General features: G+C 36.6%; 1 protein-coding gene across 1 annotated transcript in view; it reads left to right on the top strand.

Moving 5' to 3' along the window:
- The window catches only part of tubgcp3 (tubulin gamma complex component 3), a 28175-nt gene extending 7319 nt beyond the window's left edge, over positions 1-20856 (top strand). Inside the window, exons 6-22 of the mRNA XM_073861290.1 lie at positions 698-870; positions 1438-1550; positions 7007-7132; positions 7236-7304; positions 7386-7518; positions 9722-9888; positions 12812-12922; positions 14129-14237; positions 15885-16075; positions 16182-16316; positions 16406-16474; positions 16583-16718; positions 16930-17018; positions 17105-17236; positions 19167-19307; positions 19749-19865; positions 20203-20856. Of these exons, the coding sequence (XP_073717391.1) occupies positions 698-870; positions 1438-1550; positions 7007-7132; positions 7236-7304; positions 7386-7518; positions 9722-9888; positions 12812-12922; positions 14129-14237; positions 15885-16075; positions 16182-16316; positions 16406-16474; positions 16583-16718; positions 16930-17018; positions 17105-17236; positions 19167-19307; positions 19749-19865; positions 20203-20364 (2173 nt within the window). The 3' untranslated portion in view covers positions 20365-20856. The remainder of the gene's footprint in view (positions 1-697; positions 871-1437; positions 1551-7006; positions 7133-7235; positions 7305-7385; positions 7519-9721; positions 9889-12811; positions 12923-14128; positions 14238-15884; positions 16076-16181; positions 16317-16405; positions 16475-16582; positions 16719-16929; positions 17019-17104; positions 17237-19166; positions 19308-19748; positions 19866-20202) is intronic.
- Positions 20857-22162: the final 1306 nt, after the last annotated feature.

The following is a 22162-nucleotide window of genomic DNA, read 5'->3' as shown; positions in this document are numbered from 1 at the left end:
TTGTCATATTAAGAACGCTGTCATTGCTGCTGTTATACTTTGGCTGTCGTCGCTAAACCTCTTTGACAGCGATCAGCTGTAAAACGTTTTGGTCCTGCTTGATTTTTTGTTGGTTTCAAGTAAAATAATGGAAATTTCATAAGATCCTCTGTTGTCAATGTGTTGCCTTGACAGAAGCTTGATGCTGCTGTCAGGAGAACAAGCAACAGCCGGCATTTTTCTGTCTCCCAAGTGTCTCTTGCATAAAATATTAGATGTTGATAGCTTACGTTTCTTTCCCGTCACAGAAAACCTCAACAGATTTATCAATGCTATCAAAAGTATTATTTTTGTTTGTTTGTTGATCACGAAGTACAAAGTAGATGAGGAAAATTAGGATTTTGTGTGTATTCAACACACCAACATTGTTGTTTACAATGCGTGGAATAGTGCGCTGTGATTTGTGGAGCGGATTTATTGCATTCTGCAGAGGAGGAGGACTGGCGTTTATTGCGTTTTGGGATAAAAGGTAGAAAAGATGACAGAATAACACAGTGGATATTGGATTATGCATAAAATTAAGAATTTTCTTTTAAATACTGACATGATACAATACTGATTTTGGCGGTAACTCGTTTTTTTAAAATGGCGTTTATCTTCATTTATAGGAAATTTCATAACTTTCTGTATGTGCATTTCTTTTGTTGTTGTTTTTTAGACCTGGTTCACAGGTAGTCGGCGAGTCCATGAGAGGGTCTCGTCTGGCCTGGACTCTTCCAGTCTCAAGTTCGCCTTCTGGGGCAGCCGGTGCCCCTCGCCCACCTAGCGGGCCCTCTGCCTGCCCCGCTCCCAAACCCCCACAAAAGCCAAGGAGGGATGGAGATGGCAACGGTGAGTTTACGAGTATAGGGTACATAAAACCAAAACCCTAAAAACTTGACAATGTTGATAGCCGAGTTTCGATTAAGCTTAAAAAGAAAGAGGTTTGGATTGTATTTCTTATTTTTGGGTTATGTTCTAAGGCTGTTCAAAACTAGGTCGTTTATTACTTATTATCTACCTTAAAATATTGTGCTCATGAGTAATTAATTTCAAGTATTAGTATAATAAGTGACAAAATGTGTGCAGAGAGGTCTGTAAATTATACAAAATAAATGTATCATAAGTCAATGACATGGGTTTTGCATAGTACAAATAAAGGAAACATACTCATTTTACTTCACGTTTTACAATAAATTTTAGGATGGCGTTTTTTAAATAGCATTTTTGTTCTTATGAGATCGTCTCGCCCCGATGAGAATGAAGCTGAATTAATACACATTTCAGAGGCCTGAAAAGGGTTTCCAAAGCAGTTGGCCGCACAGCACCTTTCCCTTCACTCTTGCGACATATATACGAGTGTGAACTTTACAGCGCTTTCATTAAAACGTTCACTTTATTTTTTCTTCCTCTGGGCAGCTGAGATCGGGGAAGCCGCTCTGGTACGGGACCTTCTTTATGTTTTCCAAGGGATTGATGGAAAGTTCATCAAGATGTCCAGCCAGGAGAATAGCTACAAAATTGATCCAAAGGTGAAGATTTAAAACCTCTTTATTAGCCTTTTAATCTTTCTTTTGTATTTAAAGGTGCAATGTGGGACTTTTAAAAGGATCTGTATTGTTTTTATTACCTTAGAGACGTTTTATCTACATACGCCGCAGGTCCCCTTACTTGGAGTCCTCCATTTCGTACCGCAATGTTTTTACAGTAACCCTTAATGCAGTGGTTTTCAAACTGGGGGCCGCGAGATGGTGCCAGGGGGGGCCTAGTTTCATGACATTTTATGAAATACATTAATTTATCATGAATTCTGTGTAATTAACTCTTTCCCCGCCATTGACGAGATATCTCGTCAATCTGCAATACCGCTATTATCCACCAGGTGGCGCTCTTCTGTAACGGAAGTATTGCCCTAGGGCAAACAGCTGTAAGTCCGTGTATGTTTTAAAGATCACTCTGCATCTGATCTCTATCAGAAGTCCTTCACAAAAATTGAATTATCTCAGCTTTTTGCTCAAAATTTGCTGTTTTTGATGAAACCTACACATATTTGAGAGGTGATAAAAACAGAACACATGAAGGTAGGATGAAACTGATTCTTTTGTTTGAAAGCAGAGGGTCTGTTCTTTTATTTTCTATATTATATGTTTATATATTTAAAAAGGAGCATTTTCTGGAAGGCATTAAACTTTTGTGAAAATCATGAAAAATGCTGGCGGTGAAAGAGTTAAATCTAAAAAAAGAAGGCTACTAACCAAAAGCACTACTTTTTTGTATAATTTAATGTTTTTTTTATTAAAATTAAAGTTTTTTGTCACAAATTTTCTTTGGGGGGCCGCGAAGGAATGTACCTTACACAAGGGGGGCCGCACGCTGAAAAAGTTTGGGAACCACTGCCTTAATGGACAAACTCTACTATAGTGTGAGTTTTGTCACTAGTGTCTCAGATGATGGCGTGTTTGTCCTGTGATGGCTACCGTAGCTTCTCTATGCGTTTTAAAATGGAGGGGTGAGCCGTTGGTCGCAATTCGCAGTCTCACAGCTAGATGGCACTAAAAATCTACACACTGGTCCTTTAAATTATCTGTGTCGCATACAAGCACACATGCCTGTCATATCTTCTTAAAGATTTGTCAAATTTACTTGTTCTTTTAAAGCAGGTCTTAAAAACAAACTGACTTTTTTCACAAGTCCCGTAAAGTTGATCGTAATGAATAGCAAATCAAAACACTCAATCATTAATGGCTTGTAATGCATTTTTTATTCTCTTTGCACATTTATTGCTGTATAAAGCTTTTATATGGCTTCTTACCGTTTTACATTCTGTAACAATTTTTTTTTACTTTCCCATTTCAGTTTTGCATTCAATCAAAAAGTTAAAAAAGAAGTCCCATTTGAGATACTTTAAAGTTATTAAGAACAGAATATTCTTGTACAGCATTTCTCATAAATGTGCTTGTAATGTGTTTGAGTTGATAACAGTGAGTTCTCATTAAACAAGAACATGTTAAGTAAGGGCCACCTGTAGTCACTTCAGAAAGTGCATTATGAAAACGTAAAAGCATTGATTTTACCATCAGCCGCTTCGGTCTGGCTACAACTCACAAAGCCCACACGAATCCATTTGATCTTCACGGCTCTCAGGCCTTTATTTCCCTTTTCCAATTCCCGGAAGACGTTGACGTGAATCAGAGCTCATCGATCAGGTGTCCTTTTTTTAAGTGACACTATTCAAGTGCTGGAAGCATTTGTTTGGAAAAGGACGATGTGCCTCTTATAAAGATACACAGATATTTACAGAGGCCTGACACACTAACATTATCATTTAGTTTGGTACCCATTAAAGGGATAGGTCACCCAGAAATGAAAATTCTGTCATCAATTACTCACTCTCATGTTGTTATAAACCTCAAAAAAGCTAAAAAACAAATAAATAAAACCAGTATAAATATAGTACTAAAAAGATGTTCTGTACAACTGAATCCGTTCAGCGATATGATGCCGTTAAAAATGAAATTCTGACTTTATTTCCTCTCATGTTGTTACAAACCAGTATAAATTTCTGTATTCTGATAAAGATGAAGGAAGATATTTTAAGGAATGTTTGTAAACAAACCGTTCATGAGCCCCATTCACTTCCATAGTATTATTTTTTCCTACTATCGAAGTAAATGGGCTCTTGATCGGTTTGATTACAAACATTTCTCAAAATATATTCTTTCGTTTTCATCAGAATTATGTTTTTGGTCTTTATTATGAATATGTTAGTCTTAGGTAGGGCTGGGCGATATATTGAGTTTTGGTAAATATATCTGTATTTGTCCCTAGCGTGATACAGCTTAAGACAATTTCGTTTTTCAATAAAGATAATTTTGACATCTCACTATTTAGATATATATCTATGATCCGAGGTGGTGCGAAAAAGTGGATGTGGGGACTAATTTGCATATTCATATCTGTGGGATTGAGTAGATACTAATAAGCGTATTTAAACAGTTCCAAAACACAATAAATCCATTTGGGTAATTTGGGTAAAATCTTTCTATACCAAGAAAGTGACAAGATGAAAACCACTATTTACTGTTACAAACTTTCACATAGCATCTTTATAATAACATTAAAAATTCAAATCCATAATTTGATTTTCAAAGATTTATTATAAAAACAGATTATTTTTTTCCGCAAAATGCTATAAATCTATTGAATCGATATCAATATATAAATGTGCATTCATCTTTGCCATGTTATATTTATTTAGTTGACTAGTGGTATACACGGATTAAAAAATATACATTAATGGCATTAATCAAAACACTTTATCATATTAAGAACACTGTCATTGCTGCTGTCATTCTTCGGACATCGTCGCTGAACTTTTTTGACAGCGATTAGCTGTAAAATGTTTTAGTCCTGCTCAATTTTCGTTGACTTCGAATAAAATACTGAAACGTTTTTTATAAGATCCCCTGGGGTCAATGTGTTTGCATGACATAAGCCAATGTGCAATGTGTTCGCCTGAATGCCTCTCACGTACATTATTCAATTTTGATGGCTTACGTTTCTTCCCCGCCACAGAAAACCACCACAGGTTTATCAATGCCATCAAAATTAGTATGTTTGTTTGTTTGTTGATCACAAAGTACAAAGTAGATGATGAAAACTAGGATTCCGTGTGTTTTTAAAGTGCCACCCTTATTATTTACAAGTATGCGTGGAATGGTGCGCTGTGATTGGTTAAGCAGATTTTTTACATTCTGCAGAGAAGGAGGACAGGCGTTTGTCGCAGTTTGGAATAAAAGATGACAGAATAACACGGCGGATATTGGATTTTGCGTAAAATGAAGAATAAAGTTTTTAATACTGACCAGATACAATACTGATTAAGGGCGGTAACTCTGCTGTTTATCGCTTTTTGGAACCAAACTCTTCATTTATAGATCCGAGAATACTACATGAAGCAAGGGTGTAGAGTTACTTTTAAGCTTTTTTAAAGCATGAAAAATTACTGTGACAGGCAAAACTTTTATATATGCTTAAAAAGTGAGTTTTAAATTATACAATTCTTGACTACAGGGAGATTTTAAGGGAGGTATCTGTAAAATAGTATGCTCCAAAACATTGACAGAATTAACATTTTATATCAAAACTTAAGTCTCTCAATTACACCAATATGTCTGCAAATCGACGATTTTATGACATCATTCTGCTCTTCAGCATCACATCAGATTCCAGTTTGTGATGTAAACTAAATACTATTGTGTATTATAAAAAATGAAGGAACCACCCAGTACAAATAACTTCTTGTTTAAGTGGAACACACAACAACACATTAAACAAAGCTGCATATTTCAAAACACTTCAGTGGGTCTAACTTATCCAGAAAATCTGCAGATAAAAGTTGTTGTATCTATTAATATCTTATTTTGCATTACTGAAACAGAAATCGAGCGAGCGCAGGATTTGCAGAGCATGGGATGTGAAGTAGCTGTCTGTCTCGCTTTATGTGTTCGAAAGAAATGTGAAAGAACTGGTTGTCTGTTTCGTAACGGTTTGCTTTAAAGGAATCTGTGTGACCTTTAAAAGTGAACATTTCATTAAACAGCTTCAATAGGCATTTGTTCAACACTGTAAAAGAGTTTTAGTGTTAAAAAGGATTGATGTAGCCCATGAAGAGCCAAAATGTAACTCTATTTGTGAAATCCAGTCTCATTGTAATTCAATTATGCGATTTGGAGTATCAACATTTGATTTTAATCATTGATTTCAATCTTTGACATGACCTTACTCAAGTTTATATTTTAAAAGAATGTTCTTTACATTATGTAGAATCATATTATGTAACAGTAAATCACACAAAAAATACTTAAGCTGGGTTGGGTTAAAAATAAGTAATGCTTTCGGTATGATCTGATCTTGAAGGATTAGTCAATTTTCTTAAAAGAAAAATCCAGATAATTTACTCACCACCATGTCATCCAAAATGTTGATGTCTTTCTTTGTTCAGTCGAGAAGAAATTATGTTTTTTGAGGAAAACATTGCAGGATTTTGCTCATTTTAATGGACTTTAATAGAGCCCAACATTTAATACTTAACTCAACACTTAACAGTTTTTTCAACGGAGTTTCAAAGGACTATAAACAATCCCAAACGAGGCATAAGGGTCTTGTCTAGCGGAGCGATTGTCATTTTTGACAAGAAGGATAAAAAATGTACACTTTTGGACCACAACTTTTCGTCTGGGTCCGGTCCAGCGTGACCTAACGTAAATGCGTAGTGACGTAGGGAGGTCACGTGTTACATATATAAAACGCACATTGGCGGACCATTTTAAACAATATACTGCCACAAAGACATTAATTAGTAGTATCAGTTGACATACAACAACGTAGGAACGGTCCTCTTTCAACCACTTGTAAACACTGGGGCGGAGTTTCGCATTCGTCCTCTGTGACCTCTTGACGTCATGACGTATTGCGTGGGGTCAGCTGGCGCATCACGACCGGATCTACATGACAAGGAGTTGTGCTTTGAAAGTGTATATTTGTTGTTTTTCTTGTCAAAAATGACAATCGTTTCACTAGATAAGACCCTTATGCCTCGTTTGGGATTGTTGGTGGTCCTTTGAAACTCCGTTGAAAGAAACTGTTAAGTGTTGAGTATTAAATGTTGGGCTCTATTAAAGTCCATTAAAATTTGAAAAATCCTGCAATGTTTTCCTCAAAAAACATAATTTCTTTTCGACTGAACAAAGAAAGACATCAACATTTTGGATGACATGGTGGTGAGTAAATTATCTGGATTTTTCTTTTAAGAAAATTGACTAATCCTTTAAAACTGTTTATTTGAAATGTGTCTCACAACCGTGCAAAACATGTTAAAGTTCAAACTTGCCCTACACTCCTAAAACATCAGTCAGTATCAATAGCTTTTACATGTTCTTTATGTAGTTTATAAGCAAATTGATTTTTGCTCTGTTTTGTTTTATAGGTGCCGCTGTGTAAGTCTCTGAGAGATACTAGCAGCAGACTGTCTGAACTCGGCTGGCTCCACAATAAAATCAGAAAATACACAGATTCGCACAGCCTGGACCGAGCGTTTGGCCTGGTTGGACAGGTGGGGGCCTGTTGAAACCATCTGTATATACTGTATAAATACATATTTGAATTTCACGCAAATTAAACAAATTTGTTTGTCTCTCTTCTTTCTTTGTCCTCAGAGTTTTTGTGCTGCCTTGCATCAAGAGCTGAAGGAATATTACAGACTGCTGTCTGTGCTGCATGCACAGGTGAGCGTGCCTCATCCGAGGATGTGCGTGATTGATCCTGAGCAGTTATTCACTATCATAAGGGTGTTTATGTGTTTTTAGCTGCAGGTCGAGGATGATCAGGGCGTAAGCGATGGCATCGACAGCAGCTTGACTCTGAGAAGGCTGCTGGTGTGGACCTACGACCCCAAAGTTCGACTGAAAACGCTGGCGGCCCTAGTGGACTACTGCCAAGGTTAGATGAGAAAAACCGGGACTCCAGATCGATGCCGAACAGGCTGATGTGACGAATAATGTGAATTTGCAGCAACAATGAACTTGAAACGCTGTTTTAGTTTCCATTAGCGACAGATGCAAACTTTATTTGGTGTCAGCAACTCCAAAACTTAGCGTGCTCTCTACATATTCAGCTACCTTTTACGACTACATCCTAACCTATATAAAATCTCAAACATACAGTGTAAAAAATACTTAGATTAAAAGTTTATTTAACTTAAAAATTTCTTGACTAGTAAGGAGTTGCTATAAATTATAAAAATTAAGTTGAACTAAATGCTAAAGTTTGTAGACAAACTTTATGTTGGCTTGACAAAGCCTGGCCTGAACGTGTAATACTGTTTGATAGAAGTTTAGTTTAATAGTTTACCTGGCTGTTAGCATGATTTAGCATGAAGCTAGCATGATTTGACATGAAGTTAGCATGATTTAGCATAGAGCTAGCATTGATTAACATAAAGCTAGCATGATTTGACATGAAGTTAGCATGATTTAGCATAGCGCTAGCATGATTTATTATAATGCTAGCATGATTAGCATGAAGCTAGCATGATTTAACATAAAGCTAGCATGATTTAGCATGAAGCTAGCATGTATCTACGATGTTCTGATGCAGAGATATAAGGCTTTGTTTATGCTATGGCTAGGGTACTGTATTTGGTTGCAAGGGAGTAAATTGATAAAACTCCAAGCCACAAGTGATACGATCCAATCTCCGTGTCTCTACGATGTTCTGATGCAGAGATATAAGGCTTTGTTTATTCGGTTGATAGGGTGCTGTATTTGGTTGCTAGGGAGAAAATTTGCATCCACTAATGATTATACTTCAATCCCCAAGTAAAACGGTCCAACCCCCGTGTCTCTACGATGTTCTGATGCAGAGATATAAGGCTTTGTTTATCTGGTTGCTAGGGTACTGCATTTGGTTGCTAGGAAGAAAATTGGCATCCACTAGTGATTATACTCCAAGCCACAAGTAAAACGGTCCAACCCTTATGTCTTCATGATGTTCTGCTGCAGCGATATAAGGCTTTGTTTATTCCGTTGCTAGTGTACTGTATTTGGTTGCTAGGCAGTGGCTTGGCAGTGGTCAATGATTATACTTCATATGCTGCTTGCCAGCATGAATGATATAAACCAACCCCTATTTCGCCCAGACATTCAGATTTAAAGATATAACAATTTGAATTTTGTGTTGCTGTGGTGCTCATATTTGGTTGCTAGGGGCGTGGCTTAATACCTCTGTAAGGATCCTTAGAGACTGATTGGATGCCTGAGTAAAATGAGCCCACCCCCATGTCTCTATGACACTGTGCTGCAAAGATATCGATCTGGGCATTTTATAATGGCATTTTATGGGATCGGTTACCAGGGTTCCCTAAATTGTTGCTAGGGGCATGGCTTAATAGCTTTGGGGTGATCCTGAGAGACTGATTGGATACCTGAATAAAATGAGCCCACCCCCTTCTCACTATGACGTTTTAAAGCGAAGATTACCAATCTGGAACGTTTTTATTCCCTTATATGGGCATGTTTCTTGCCCGTTTATAAGTCAATGGGGAATTTTGGTTGGTTCTTACGCCCCAGGGGTACAGCTTACACAATGTGAAGTATGTTCTTACAGTGCCTGCCAGCTTTCTCATATGTGGTAACACACACGTTTCTACAAATTTCTCGCTCACAGCTATGACCCATCAAAATTTGTCGCAATGTTAAGTCAATGGGAATTTTGGAGTGTTTGAGTCCCATCAGTTAGAAAAGGGATAGCACGCTAAGTCAGACCAGTCTGAAGACTTTTGGAAAGCCAACGTAATTAGCTTAAGTTATTTCAACTTTATTTTTATAATTTATAAAATGTATGAATATAGAAATAGTTGTAATTTCAAGTAGATTAAACCTAAAAATTTGAGTGCAACAAGCTTAAAATGATCTGCACAGGCAAACAAATAGCAGCTCTTGCATGGTATTGGTTAAGTATCATCTAAATCGTACAATTCTGTAACTCAAAAAGTAATTTGGACCCTAAAAGCTTTATTTTACGAACCAGCACATCCCAAAGGCTTTCTAGTGTGAAGCCCTAAATCCCTATCAGATTTCCCAGTCAAAAAGCTGCATTTAGCTCAAAGATTTGTTTCTCTCTCACCCATGTCCCTGTCTACCAGGCCGTAAAGGAGGGGAGTTGGCCTCGGCCGTACACGCGTACGGCAAGACGGGTGACCCTCACATGAGGGCATTGATCCAGCACATCCTCGGTCTGGTGTCCCACCCTATTCTTAACTTCCTGTATCGCTGGATATACGACGGAGAGCTGGAGGATACGTACCATGAGGTCAGCACTGTCACACTTACACGCTTCTGTCTTTGCAAAGTTATTCCCGATGTACCCTTCCCGAACTTTCGCTGTCAAGACTTAAGAGATTTAAACGATTTTACAGCGGTAACTTTATTTTCGGGGTTACTTAAGAGTCTACACTGCAAAACCAAATACTGCTGATGTCTTTATTTTAGTGTGCCATCAATAAATTGGTGTGTGATATATCTATTTTCATCATATATTTGCAGTGAATTCTGCAATAAGGTATAAAATGTAGCGACAATGCATTGTTTTTAATTTGACTACTAAGTTTCATAGAGAACGTGGAACTGGACTACTTTTGTAGTGCATTTCTTTTGTCTTTTAATTAGTGCTGGGCGAAGATTAATCGCGATTAATCGCATACAAAATAAAAGTGATTTTTGGCATAATATATGTGCGTGTACTGTGTCTTATTATTATGTATATTTAACCACACACACATTCATATATTCATTTCAGAATTGTTTTACTTATATATACATTTTTTTAATTTATATTTAATATAGAATATATACAAATATAAATAAATATATATAAACATGTAAATGTTTCTTAAATACATACATGAATGTGTGTGTATTTATTTATACCTAATAATTACACACAGCACATACTCATATATTATGCCAAAAATCACTTTTATTTTGTATGCGATTAATCGCGATTAATCTTTGCCCAGCACTACTTTTAATGTGAAAGTATAAAAACCAAGCAGCCCCAATTTTATACAATTATACATATACAATGCGGGCAGATCCCAGGTCAGCATTCTCTTATCTTTTATGTCCCTGAAATACATTTCTACAGTCTCCTGCACACAGACACCCAGATGAGGATGAACGAGGGTGCGTTAATGGGCACTTCCTCTTCGTCTTTCTCTCCCACTACCACTCCATCTACTTCTCCTTGTCCTTCTTCAACATTTCCAAATAGAGTCTATGAATCTTTCCTTACTTAGCCCGAGCCCGCTCGACTACATCTGAAGTCTTGGGCGTGGAAGAGTTATCACCCAATCGACGCCTATCTTACCATGCGAATTGGACACCAATCAGACGCTCTTCCCTGTAATCGTGGGTTTTAATTTTTTTTCGGCATTGAAGTGTAACGGGCTTTTTACTGCGTAAGCAGAGTTGAGGGCTAGAGGTGACGGAGAGAGAAGCTTATATCGGTAATTTAACCATCAACGCTCTTCTCCTTGGCCAAAGGTTCACGAGTTTGTCGTTTAGCTCAGCGCAGTTGTTTTCAGCAATTGTCGTTTTAATAGATTGCGGTACTGATGTACTCTGCGTCTGCCTTATTTCACCATGTGTGTAATTACCACAGAAAGGTCATTCAAGTGTATTCGAATAACACTTGACTAGTAAAAACGTAGGTCAGCTTGCAACTTTCTTACTTTACAGGGACATTCCACTTTTTTTGAAAATATGCTGACTTTCCAGCTCCCCTAGAGTTAAACATTTGATTCTTACCATTTTGAAATCCATTCAGCTGATCTCCGGGTCTGGCGCTAGCACTTTTAGCATAGCTTAGCATAATACGTTGAATCTGATTAGAGCTAAAAAATAACCAAAGAGTTTAAAAACTTTACTAAAACTTGACTATTCTGTAGTTACATTGTGTACTAATACCGACGGAAAATTAAAGGCTGCAATTTTCTAGGCAGATATGGCTGTGAACTATACTCTCAAACTGGCGTAATTATCAGTGACTTTGCATATGTAACATGGCTGCAGCAGGCGTAGTGATATTACGAATTGCCCGAAAATAGTCCCCTTGGTTACTTTCAATAGCAGGGGGCTATTTTCGGGCAGTGCGTAATATCACTACGCCTGCTGCAGCCATGTTACATATGCAAAGTCACTGATAATTACGCCAGAATGAGAGTATAGTTCAAAGCCACATCGGACTAGAAAATCACAACTTTAAATTTTCCGTCGGTCTTAGTACACGATGTAACTACCGAAGAGTCAAGTTTTAAATCGAAATAATATCGAAACTCTTTGGGGTTTTTTAGCGCGATGCTAATGGTCTAATCAGGTTCGTTGTATTGTGCTTAGCTATGCTAAAAGTGCTAGCGCCAGACCTGGGGATCAGCTGGGTGGATTCCAAGGCAGTGGGAATCACGTGTTTAACTCTAGGGGAGCTGGAAAAGGAGCATATTTTAAAAAAAGTGTAATGTCAATTAAACACTAATCACAATGTTAACGGTAAAGTATTATTTACTTAATTCTCTGATTGCTAATGCAATTATGAGTCATTTGTATGTTAAAGGTGCAATGTAGTACTTTTAGATGGATCTTTTGACAAAAATGCAATATAATATACAACTATATTATCAGTGGTGTATAAAGACCCTACATAATGAACTGTATTGTTTTAATTACCTTAGAATAATAAGACGCTTTTATCTACATACACCGCGGATCTCTTTACATGCAAGTCGCCGTCATTTAAAGGGCAAAGATTTTATAGAGCGCGTTTCATCACTACGTTGTCTCAGACGACAAGATGTTTGTCCTGTGGTGGCTACCGTAGCTTCTCTTTGCGTTTTGAAATTGAGGGGCGAGCTGTGGACTGAGCTGTTGGTTGCAATTCGCAGTCTCACAGTTAGATGCCACTAAACCCACACTGGACTTTTAATTTGTATTAAATGCTCCTAGAATACTTCTTCGAGCATCCTGATCAACCTGACACAGCAGCTTTAGGTCAACCAATTGCATATTTTGGAGGAGGGACTATTTGTTTATCTAGCGAATGGCGAAAGGGATTTTATCTGAATCCTGAAATCATTTTTGCTGTTTGGTTTAGTAATGCTAGTGGTGCAAGAATGACACTAAAATAATAGTTTATTGTTTTGTTTATTACTGCATCTGACTAACAAAATGTACTTGTTCAGTTCTTTGTAGCCTCAGATCCGACAGTGAAGACGGACAGACTCTGGCACGATAAGTACTCTTTGAGGAAGAGTATGATCCCATCCTTCTTCACCATGGACCAGGCCAGAAAGGTACAGCACTCATATCATTACATTTTTCATTTTACTAACATTTTTAAAGTTTAATTAATTTGAAATTACAACTAATTTAAACTTTCTTGACTAGTGAGGAATTGCTATAAATAATAAAAATAAAGTTAAAATTACTTAAGCTAATTTAACCTTATTTTTATCATTTATAGCAACTCCTCATTAGTCAAGAAAGTTGAAATGAATTTTATATTCAAGTTGATTTAAACTTAAAAATTTAAGTGCAACAAGATATTTGTTACAGTGTACTTTTACATCGGTTTGACTGTCGGAAATAAAGTTATCGACCCAGCAGTGACCCCTAAGATTTGCAACACAGTGACATAAACAACAAATATACAGTCAATACAAAAGAAAAGAAAATAATTATAGTACGTGTATTAAAACTATTGTAAATGACTGACAGTTCTTATCGTTTTTGTATTTATGACTTATGTGAAGATGTTTTAAAGGGGACATATCATGAGAATCAGACTTTTTCATGTTTAAGTGTTATAATTGGGTCCCCAGTGCTTCTTTTAACCTAAAATATTTGAAAAATATCAACCCAGTAACTTAGTTTTGGTAAACCATTCTCTGCAAGCATGTGAAAAGATAGCTCATTTGCATTTTAAAGGACACCCAAAACGGCACATTTTTGCTCACACCTGCAAAGTGTCAATTTTAACATGTTATAATAAATGATCTATATGATATTTTGAGTTAGAACTTCACATATGTACTCTGGGGACACCAAAGATTTATTTGAGATCTTAAAAAAGTCTTGTGAAATGGCCCCTTTAATGTCATCATAAATCAAATCTTATTCATTTTCTTCTATGCAACGATAGGTTTGAAATTACATTTATGCATTTGCCAGACGTTTTTATTCAATGCAACTTCAATTCAATGGAATGAAACCTATGAACTTTGCACTGCTTAACTGCTTGAGTTAAAGGTATAGCGGAGGATTTTCTCGAATTTTAGAATAGAACCGCCTTCTCCACTTTTTAAAAAAATGCAATTGCACAACACTCTTGATTGACAACTAGGAGGACCAATAGTCTTGATGATCCACCCGGAAATAGAAAATCCTCCGCAATACCTTTAACTATTTGAAATGCAACAAAACCGAATTAAAAAGTATTTAATAAAGTGTATTTGTGTATTCCTAATTTAACTAATTGCGTTTTCGTCTCACCATTTCAGGTATTGCTAATCGGTAAATCCATCAACTTCCTGCATCAGGTGTGTCATGACCGGACGCCGCCGGGAAAAATCATGCCTGCCTCCAAATCTACCGACTCACCCAAAGACGGTAAGCATACGTTAATGCATTTGCTAAATATAACCGGGTTTATGCTGTCTAATGCGATATTTGTGGCCGTAATGGCAGCTAATAGTTAAATAAACTGCTGAAAGTAGAGAGAGGGATTGATCTGTTGTGAGGGAAAGTGCTGTTTTTGACCACCGCGCCTCTGGTGTAATTGTCTGTATCGATGCTGGCTGTATTTAGCGTCTTTGCCAGCAGGGCTGATCAATGCTTTTAGCCTCCTGCATACATCTCTGGCCTTCAATGTCTTTTTTGATAGGTTTTTATTTTTTGCCTGTCTATTTTTTACTTTTTTGCTTGTCCATGGAATTTGTTATTTCTATTTGTCGTTTTGTTCAGCTATTATTTAATTCAATATTTTACTATTTTCTACCTCAACTTAGATGAATTAATGTATACCTATCTTTTTTCAGTACGTGCCGTTTTGGTCTTTGTGCAGCGCTTTGTGAATGTGTTGGCATTTGGCCTAGCCCCGTTCATTCCTTAGGATCCAAACAGGGATGAATTTAGAAGCCACCAAACACTTTCATGTTTTCCCTATTTAAAGACTCTTACATGAGTAGTTACACGAGTAAGTATGGTGGCACAAAATAAAACTTTTGTTTGGATCCATAGGAATGAATAGGGCTAGGCTAAATGCTAACACATTTAAGAAGTGCTGTACAAAGATTAAAAGTGCATGCATTGAAAAAAGATAGGTATGTATTAAGTTGAGGTAAAAATATTGAAAAACTGTGTTTTCCTTTAACAAGAATTATTTATTTGCAGCATACATTTAAATATGTGATAAATTAAAGTCCCCATGAAATCCAAACGAGAAATCTTATTTTTTTTATGTAATATTGCAGTGTTTATTACAAACAATTAATCCGTTAATAATAATTATAAATGTGAACATTGGGTAAAAAGGTAGACTGATAGGTAGATTAATTTTATTTGTATTTATTAAGATGCATAGCATGTCTATGTATAGACATTCACATATTTTATATAAAAGTGTTACTATTAGTATTTTACATTGTTTAGGTACTTTTAATGTTTTACGTGTTATAGGTTTATTAATTGTTGTGTTTGTTGTTTGTTTATTTTAAGTTTGTTTTTTTTATAAATTCCCGTGCCCTCATAAACTTTAATCAAAATCTGAAAATGTACTACCGTCCTCTTGTGGCGATCATTCTCTGATTACGTCAGCTAGACGTCTTGGGCGGTAGCATCCGTTAACTCCGCCCCCTCCAACTGTCAGTCTGCTTCGAGTTTTATTTCTAAATGTAACGCCTACTTTTCTATATCCATTCACTGTAGAAAAAAAGCCACGTCTGCTGCTTTCTTCGTGTTTTATTCCGTTTCACTCGGAAATACATCACAACACGGAAGTAAAGTAGATTGCGACTGTTATGCATATCTTACTGTTTTAGTTTACGAGCTTCATTGACCTATTTTTTGTGTGCAATGTTTAAAATGTGAAGTACAATAATATTAGTGCAAATACAGGTAGGTAGTTTTGTAGGGGCTGGTTGGCAGGACATCCTGTCGGACCGAATGCAATGATTGGACAAATATTTGATGGTCCGGAGATGAAAAATCTACGAATAGATATTAGATAATATGTCTCTGTCTATCTCTCTTTCTCAGCGACAGAGTTGTTTACTGATCTCGAAGGGGCCTTTCAGAGTAAGATAGATGCTGCTTATTTCGAGACCAGTAAGTATCTGTTGGATGTGTTGAATAAGAACTACCATCTACTTGAGCATCTTCAAGCCATGAGAAGATACCTGCTGCTTGGCCAGGGAGACTTTATCCGACATCTTATGGATCTTCTCAAGTGAGTCTGTGGCCTCTTGTTAAAACATGGTGCTTGTTCTTATTCCATATTCAATAAAAGCGACCTGGAATCATCCATCTTTCTTTTCTTCCTCTTTATCTCTCAAGCCAGAGCTGGTGAGGGCCGCCACTACCCTATACCAACATAATTTAACCGGTATCCTGGAGACCGCTGTCAGGGCAACCAACGCTCAATTTGACAGTCCTGAGATTCTGAAAAGACTCGATGTTCGGCTGTTGGAGGTATTTAGGGCTAAGGAAAACAACCTTTCTTTTATTACTGAATATGTAAAAACGAATTCATTGTGAATGCATTGTCTTGTTTTGTCCAGGTGTCTCCGGGGGACACTGGTTGGGACGTCTTCAGTCTGGACTATCATGTGGAGGGACCCATTGCCACGGTAACTAAGCGCATACCATAGAGCACACACATATTTTTGTATCCGTTTAGTCTTTTCTGCTTATTGCATGTATGTAGTTTTAATGAGTGTCTGTCATACTTGCGTCAGGTGTTCACCCGTGAGTGTATGAGTCATTACCTGCGAGTGTTTAACTTCCTGTGGAGGGCGAAAAGAATGGAGTACATTCTCACAGACATCTGGAAGGGTCAGATGTGCAACGCCAAACTGCTGAAAAGCATGCCGGGTAAGTGCAGTACCGCCAACAGAGGGAAATATTTCTTCTGAAAATAAGTAATGTATGTAAAGCAACGTCCACTGAGCACTGAGAAAGACATTTGAATGCATTAAAAAAGATGGGACGACTTGTGTGCATATGTGATAACAGTGTGGGATTTTTGTTAGCTTCCATGTAGCACAGCTTTGAAAATAATTGGATGTAATGTCCGTTCATCTAGAGCTCTCCGGTGTGCTGCACCAGTGTCACGTTCTCGCCTCCGAGATGGTTCACTTCATCCACCAGATGCAGTACTACATCACATTTGAGGTGTGTGCTCCCATCATTATTGAACACAGATGCGCAATGAGCTGTATTGCTGAATAAATTGTGTGTGTGTGTGTGTGTGTTTATAGGTGTTGGAGTGTTCGTGGGATGAGTTGTGGAATAAAGTTCAACAGGCTCAGGATCTGGATCACATCATCGCAGCTCACGAGGTTTTCCTGGACACTATCATCTCTCGCTGCCTACTAGATGTTAACAACAGGGTACGATACACATCATATATACTGTATATACCCCTATATACACACACACATATATATATGTGTATATATGCATGCATGCATACATGGAACCGAAAGTACTAATAAAATGTTAACTCGCTTCAGGTTTTGCCTACAAATAAATGCCATCCCTGCGCTATTTTATTCGCTGCTTGCTTGTCAACTGGCCGTCACTTAAGTCAAATGCAGTCACCTGTACCTGTTAACTAGGGAAAACATTCCAAGAAACTGTAAACTTTAAGATGTTTGGAACCCTGGATGTTTCATATATTCAGGATCAGAAGGTTAAGGCTAATATTTATTTTCATTAATTTACTTACCAGACACTTTTATCTAAAGTGACTTAACCCTAAGCTGTCACGGGCCCACAGCTGGGCCCAAATTGTTTGCATAACTATTAATAATAGCCTATTCTAAAACTAAAATAATCAAACTTTATATCTTTGAGTGTAATTTTCCTATCTGTTGAATCACCATTTTGTAGTGAGTAATTTTGTAAAAGTAGTCAAGTAGTTATTACTTATTTATAACACTAATATCCTACTCTAAACCTGAAACAATCTTGACAAACTATAAATCGTTGGAAAGGTCTAATAATGTAGTTGTCATATTTCATCACCATTTTGAGAAAATAATGTGATAGTGAAAGTAATTTTTTTAAATGTCAGAGGGCCCACTTGATATTGCATGTTTATAACACTAGTTTCCTATTTTGCAAAACCTTTTTCCAATGATAATAATGCAGTGACAGTAATTTATTAATTTGTGACAATAGTATGCAGCAAACCAATGACACCTAGTGACCTTTATTGGAAAATCACTAAGTGATTTATAACACTAATATCCAACACTAAACCTGATATAATCTTTACAAACTATATATCATTGGAAAGTCCTAATAATGTAGTTTTCATATTTCATCACCATTTTGAGAAAATAATGAAATGGGGAGAGCCATTTAAAAAAAGTCATGGGCCATCAGGTGGGCCCAATTGTTATTACATATTTATAACACTAATATCCTACTCTAAACCTGAAACAATCTTGACAAATTGTATATCGTTGTTAAGCTCAAAGAATTTAGTTTTCATATTTCATCACCATTTTAAGAAAATAATGAAATATGAAGAGCCATTTTCTAAAATGTCATGGGCCCTCGAGTGGGCCCACTTGTAAAGCTCTAATAATGTAGTTTTCGTATTTCATCGCCATTTTAAGAAAAGAATGAAATGGGTATAGCACTTTTAAAAAATGTCATGGCCCACTTGTTATTACATATTTATGACACTAATATCCAACACTAAACCTGCAACAATCTTGGCAAACTATATATCGTTGGAAAGCGCTAAGAATGTAGGTTTCATATTTTGAGAAAAGAATGTGATAGTGAGAGTAATTTTTTAAAATGTCAGAGGGCCCACTCGTTATTGCATGTTTATAACACTAATTTCCTATTTTGCAAAACCTTTTTGCAATGATAATAATGCACTGACAGTAATTTATTAATTTGTGACAGTAGTATACAGCAAACCAATGACACCTAGTGGCCTTTTTTGGAAAATCACTAAGTGTGACCAAAAAAAAAACTTTTTTGAAATTTGAATCAAAACTAGTTTTAAAACATTTATATTTTATAGTTTTTTTTATATGTAAAATATATACTTTTGCATTTTTATTTATTAAAATAGTTAAACTTTTATAATAATTTTTTGATTTCAAATAAACAACTAAAAGGAGACAAAGATTAGGCTTTTAGACCAAAGACTGCCAGAGATATCAATTTGAAATTACATTTTACCCCCACTCAAAAAAGGGGGGTGACAGTTAAGGGGTTAATGCTTTAAATTTAGAGGACAAAAAATGTTTTGTGCCATCATAATAATTTTGTTTCATTCATTCTTTGTCAATGCAGTCTCTGTTGAATCAGTTGCGTGCCGTGTTCGATCAGATCATCGAGTTCCAGAGCGCTCAGGACTCGCTGTATCGTTCTGCTTTAGAAGAACTACAGCTGCGTGTCCAGTACGAGGACAAGAAAAGACAAAGAGAGGAAATGGTACGTACAAAGAAAGACACAATGAAGCCAATGCATTAAAATGGATATGAATAAAATACTGTGAACAACATACAATCAGTGTCCTTTCATCATGTTCACTGTATGCGTGACCATATCATATCTATATCGAGATGTATTTATAGGAATAAACATCACTTGAAGTCACATGTTTTTATTCTGGGAGCGAGTGCACTGTAAACCCATGAATGTATAGACCTATAAAGCTGTTTAATGATCTCAAACGTGCCGAGATATACGATCCATCACTTTATTCCTGGACAGCAGCCATTAGCGACTGTATGGAGTGCATTCTGCTTTAACAGCGTGGTGTTAGTTTTCTATTACCTTTGATTGTCTGTTTCGGCTAAAGTGCAGAAAGGGCAAAAGACGACACTGCTACAGTTTGTGTTTGTTTATAGTTGTGTGTGTTTTGTGTTTTAGGGTGAGTGGGGTGTAACAGCAGAGCAGGAGGCGGCAGAGACCAGGCGCGTAAAGGAGTATAAGGACACCATACCAAAAATGTGCTCCCAGCTCAGATTGCTCACACACTTCTACCAGGTACATGCTATTCCCGTTTAGTTTACACACATACACCCTTTAAATTCTTAATTTCTTTAAATTATTATTTTGCCTAATTCACCAATATCAAAATTATGAAATGATCACCAATATTAAAGACTCATCTCTTTAGCCTAGCCTTTAAAGTCTTTTTCATTGTGCTGCACGTTTAAATGTGCTATATAAATAAATGTAAGTTGAATAGTTATATAGGTTAGGAAACTTAGATTAAATTGCTTTATTGTGTCAAACCTGGTTAGGACAGGCGTCTCGGTTGACAGTCCTGGATGCAATGCACAGATGAAAGACTCATGTTTCTCTCTCTCCTTTCCTCCAGGGCATCGTGCAAGAGTTTCTTCGGCTGCTAATGACAAGCTCTGATGAAAGTCTACAGTTTCTCAGTTTCCGTCTGGACTTCAACGAACATTACAAGGCCCGTGATCCAAGTCTGCGTCCCTCACTGGGGGCCACTAGAGGGCGACGAAGCTCTAACATTTGACACTTTTGATGGAACGTTAATGTTGTGTGGTTACGGTGTCAAGAGACTTTAATAATAGGGCTAATCACAATTATTCTGCCGCTCGTATAACAGGGAAATCAAAAATTTGTTTATAAAATATCCTATTACCTTGCCATGGCCAAATGAGTCACAAACTATCTAGTGGTCTTCGAGTCTAACATTCAGTAGGACAAGGTCACAGATGAGTTATTTTTTCAGTTTTGTCATTTGTTCGTGTTTACATTTGTTCATATTTAAGATTCTGTTTGATACTTTTGTTTTTGTCATTTTCTTGATATTTCTTCCTCTGTGTTTATCTTAATTTCGTTTTTGGCGCCCCCTCTGATAGCACAGATTGGGTTTTAACATGCGGATCTGCTTCGTCCTGGTGTCCATTTTCATGACCTTGTAATTATTTTTGATCTGTTTGTTGAGTTTGTTATTATAGACGCTGTGACCTTTGTACTGCGTGTATTAAAAGAGAAACTTTAAGTGTCAATCAGTTATTTAATGACAAAAGAACATGAACTTAAATGAACGACATGACTGCTCGGCAAGATTCTGTAAACTCATTTCATTTTTCTTGTCATTCAAAATGAATTACCCACAATGCTGTGTGACCCCCGTCAGGCTTCTGGATTAACTGTGAGGACAATGTTGCTATTCTGAAAAATTGCTATAGTTATAAACTATAGTAGTTTATCCATCTTATATGTTCATGAAGTGTGTGGATAAAAAAGTGGCAAAAATCTTGCCTCATTATATAGTCAATGAAAACTGAACAATGTATTGATGATTTTGTCCTCTAATTCATTGAAAAAGGCAATGAGATGTTGTCATTGTACTTTAATTTCAAGTGTTCTGGTTTGAAGCAGAGTATGATTCTCCAAAAAGTCTTCAAACAATCCACGCTGTACAGCACACATGTACAAAAGCAGAACTCAAACAAACATTGTGTCATTGTTTTCTTAAATAAATAAACTTTTTATATAAATAAGTCTGTACTCTCAATTTCAAAAACAGATTAAGTAAAGAGTGCCAGTTTCTGTGCATTCATGCATTAGCATTTTTTTTTATTTTAAACAATAGGCAGTAAATGATAAGACTGCAGAGATGTATAAGAAAATATATAATTTCCACATTTAGAGTACAAAATAGGCCCTGAAACATCTGGGTTAGTAGATGTTGATTCATTAAAATGAATCGGACACATACTGATATGGAATTAAACGATTCACTAATCGTTAACTAATATTTGTTTTTCTCTTTTTTCTGTCAGGTCATTTCTGCCACTATTTAATTTAAGTGATTCAGAGCTTCAGTTAGACGCAATATCTGTATAAAATATGTTGGCACCTTTTTTCAGCATCAAGGTACGCTCGTTATGGCCGAAGAATAGGGTCCAAGTACAGCACACGTGACGCTTTTATGGTTATGCAGAAAGGCTGAGGGTAAAATACAATTTGTAAACTAACTGCGTCATTGTAGGCAACGGTGTACCGGAAATAAAAGCACCATAAATCGTCATGAATGCGATTTTCTAGGTTTTCTTTTGGTTCATTTCAACAGTCAGACATGTTTTTAGCATTGAGTCCAGAAAAAAATGTAAGTTTTCATATTATGAAAATCTACTTTTTCTAACTATAATGCATAGTGCTAGTAGGTCTAACATCCATACATAGCAGAAAAAATCTGGCATCGTCCATGAATTCGAAGTACAGGCGGAGATAGCAGCTTCACATAGCTACTTCCTATGACAAGACCCCCGTTCCAAGATGGCAGCAGTTTTGACGCATGC

This window comes from Misgurnus anguillicaudatus, chromosome 3, assembly GCF_027580225.2.
Source record: "Misgurnus anguillicaudatus chromosome 3, ASM2758022v2, whole genome shotgun sequence".
Lineage (NCBI taxonomy): Eukaryota > Metazoa > Chordata > Actinopteri > Cypriniformes > Cobitidae > Misgurnus > Misgurnus anguillicaudatus.
Note: the sequence above shows the minus strand (reverse complement) of the source record. Positions and strands in the feature narration are given on the sequence as shown.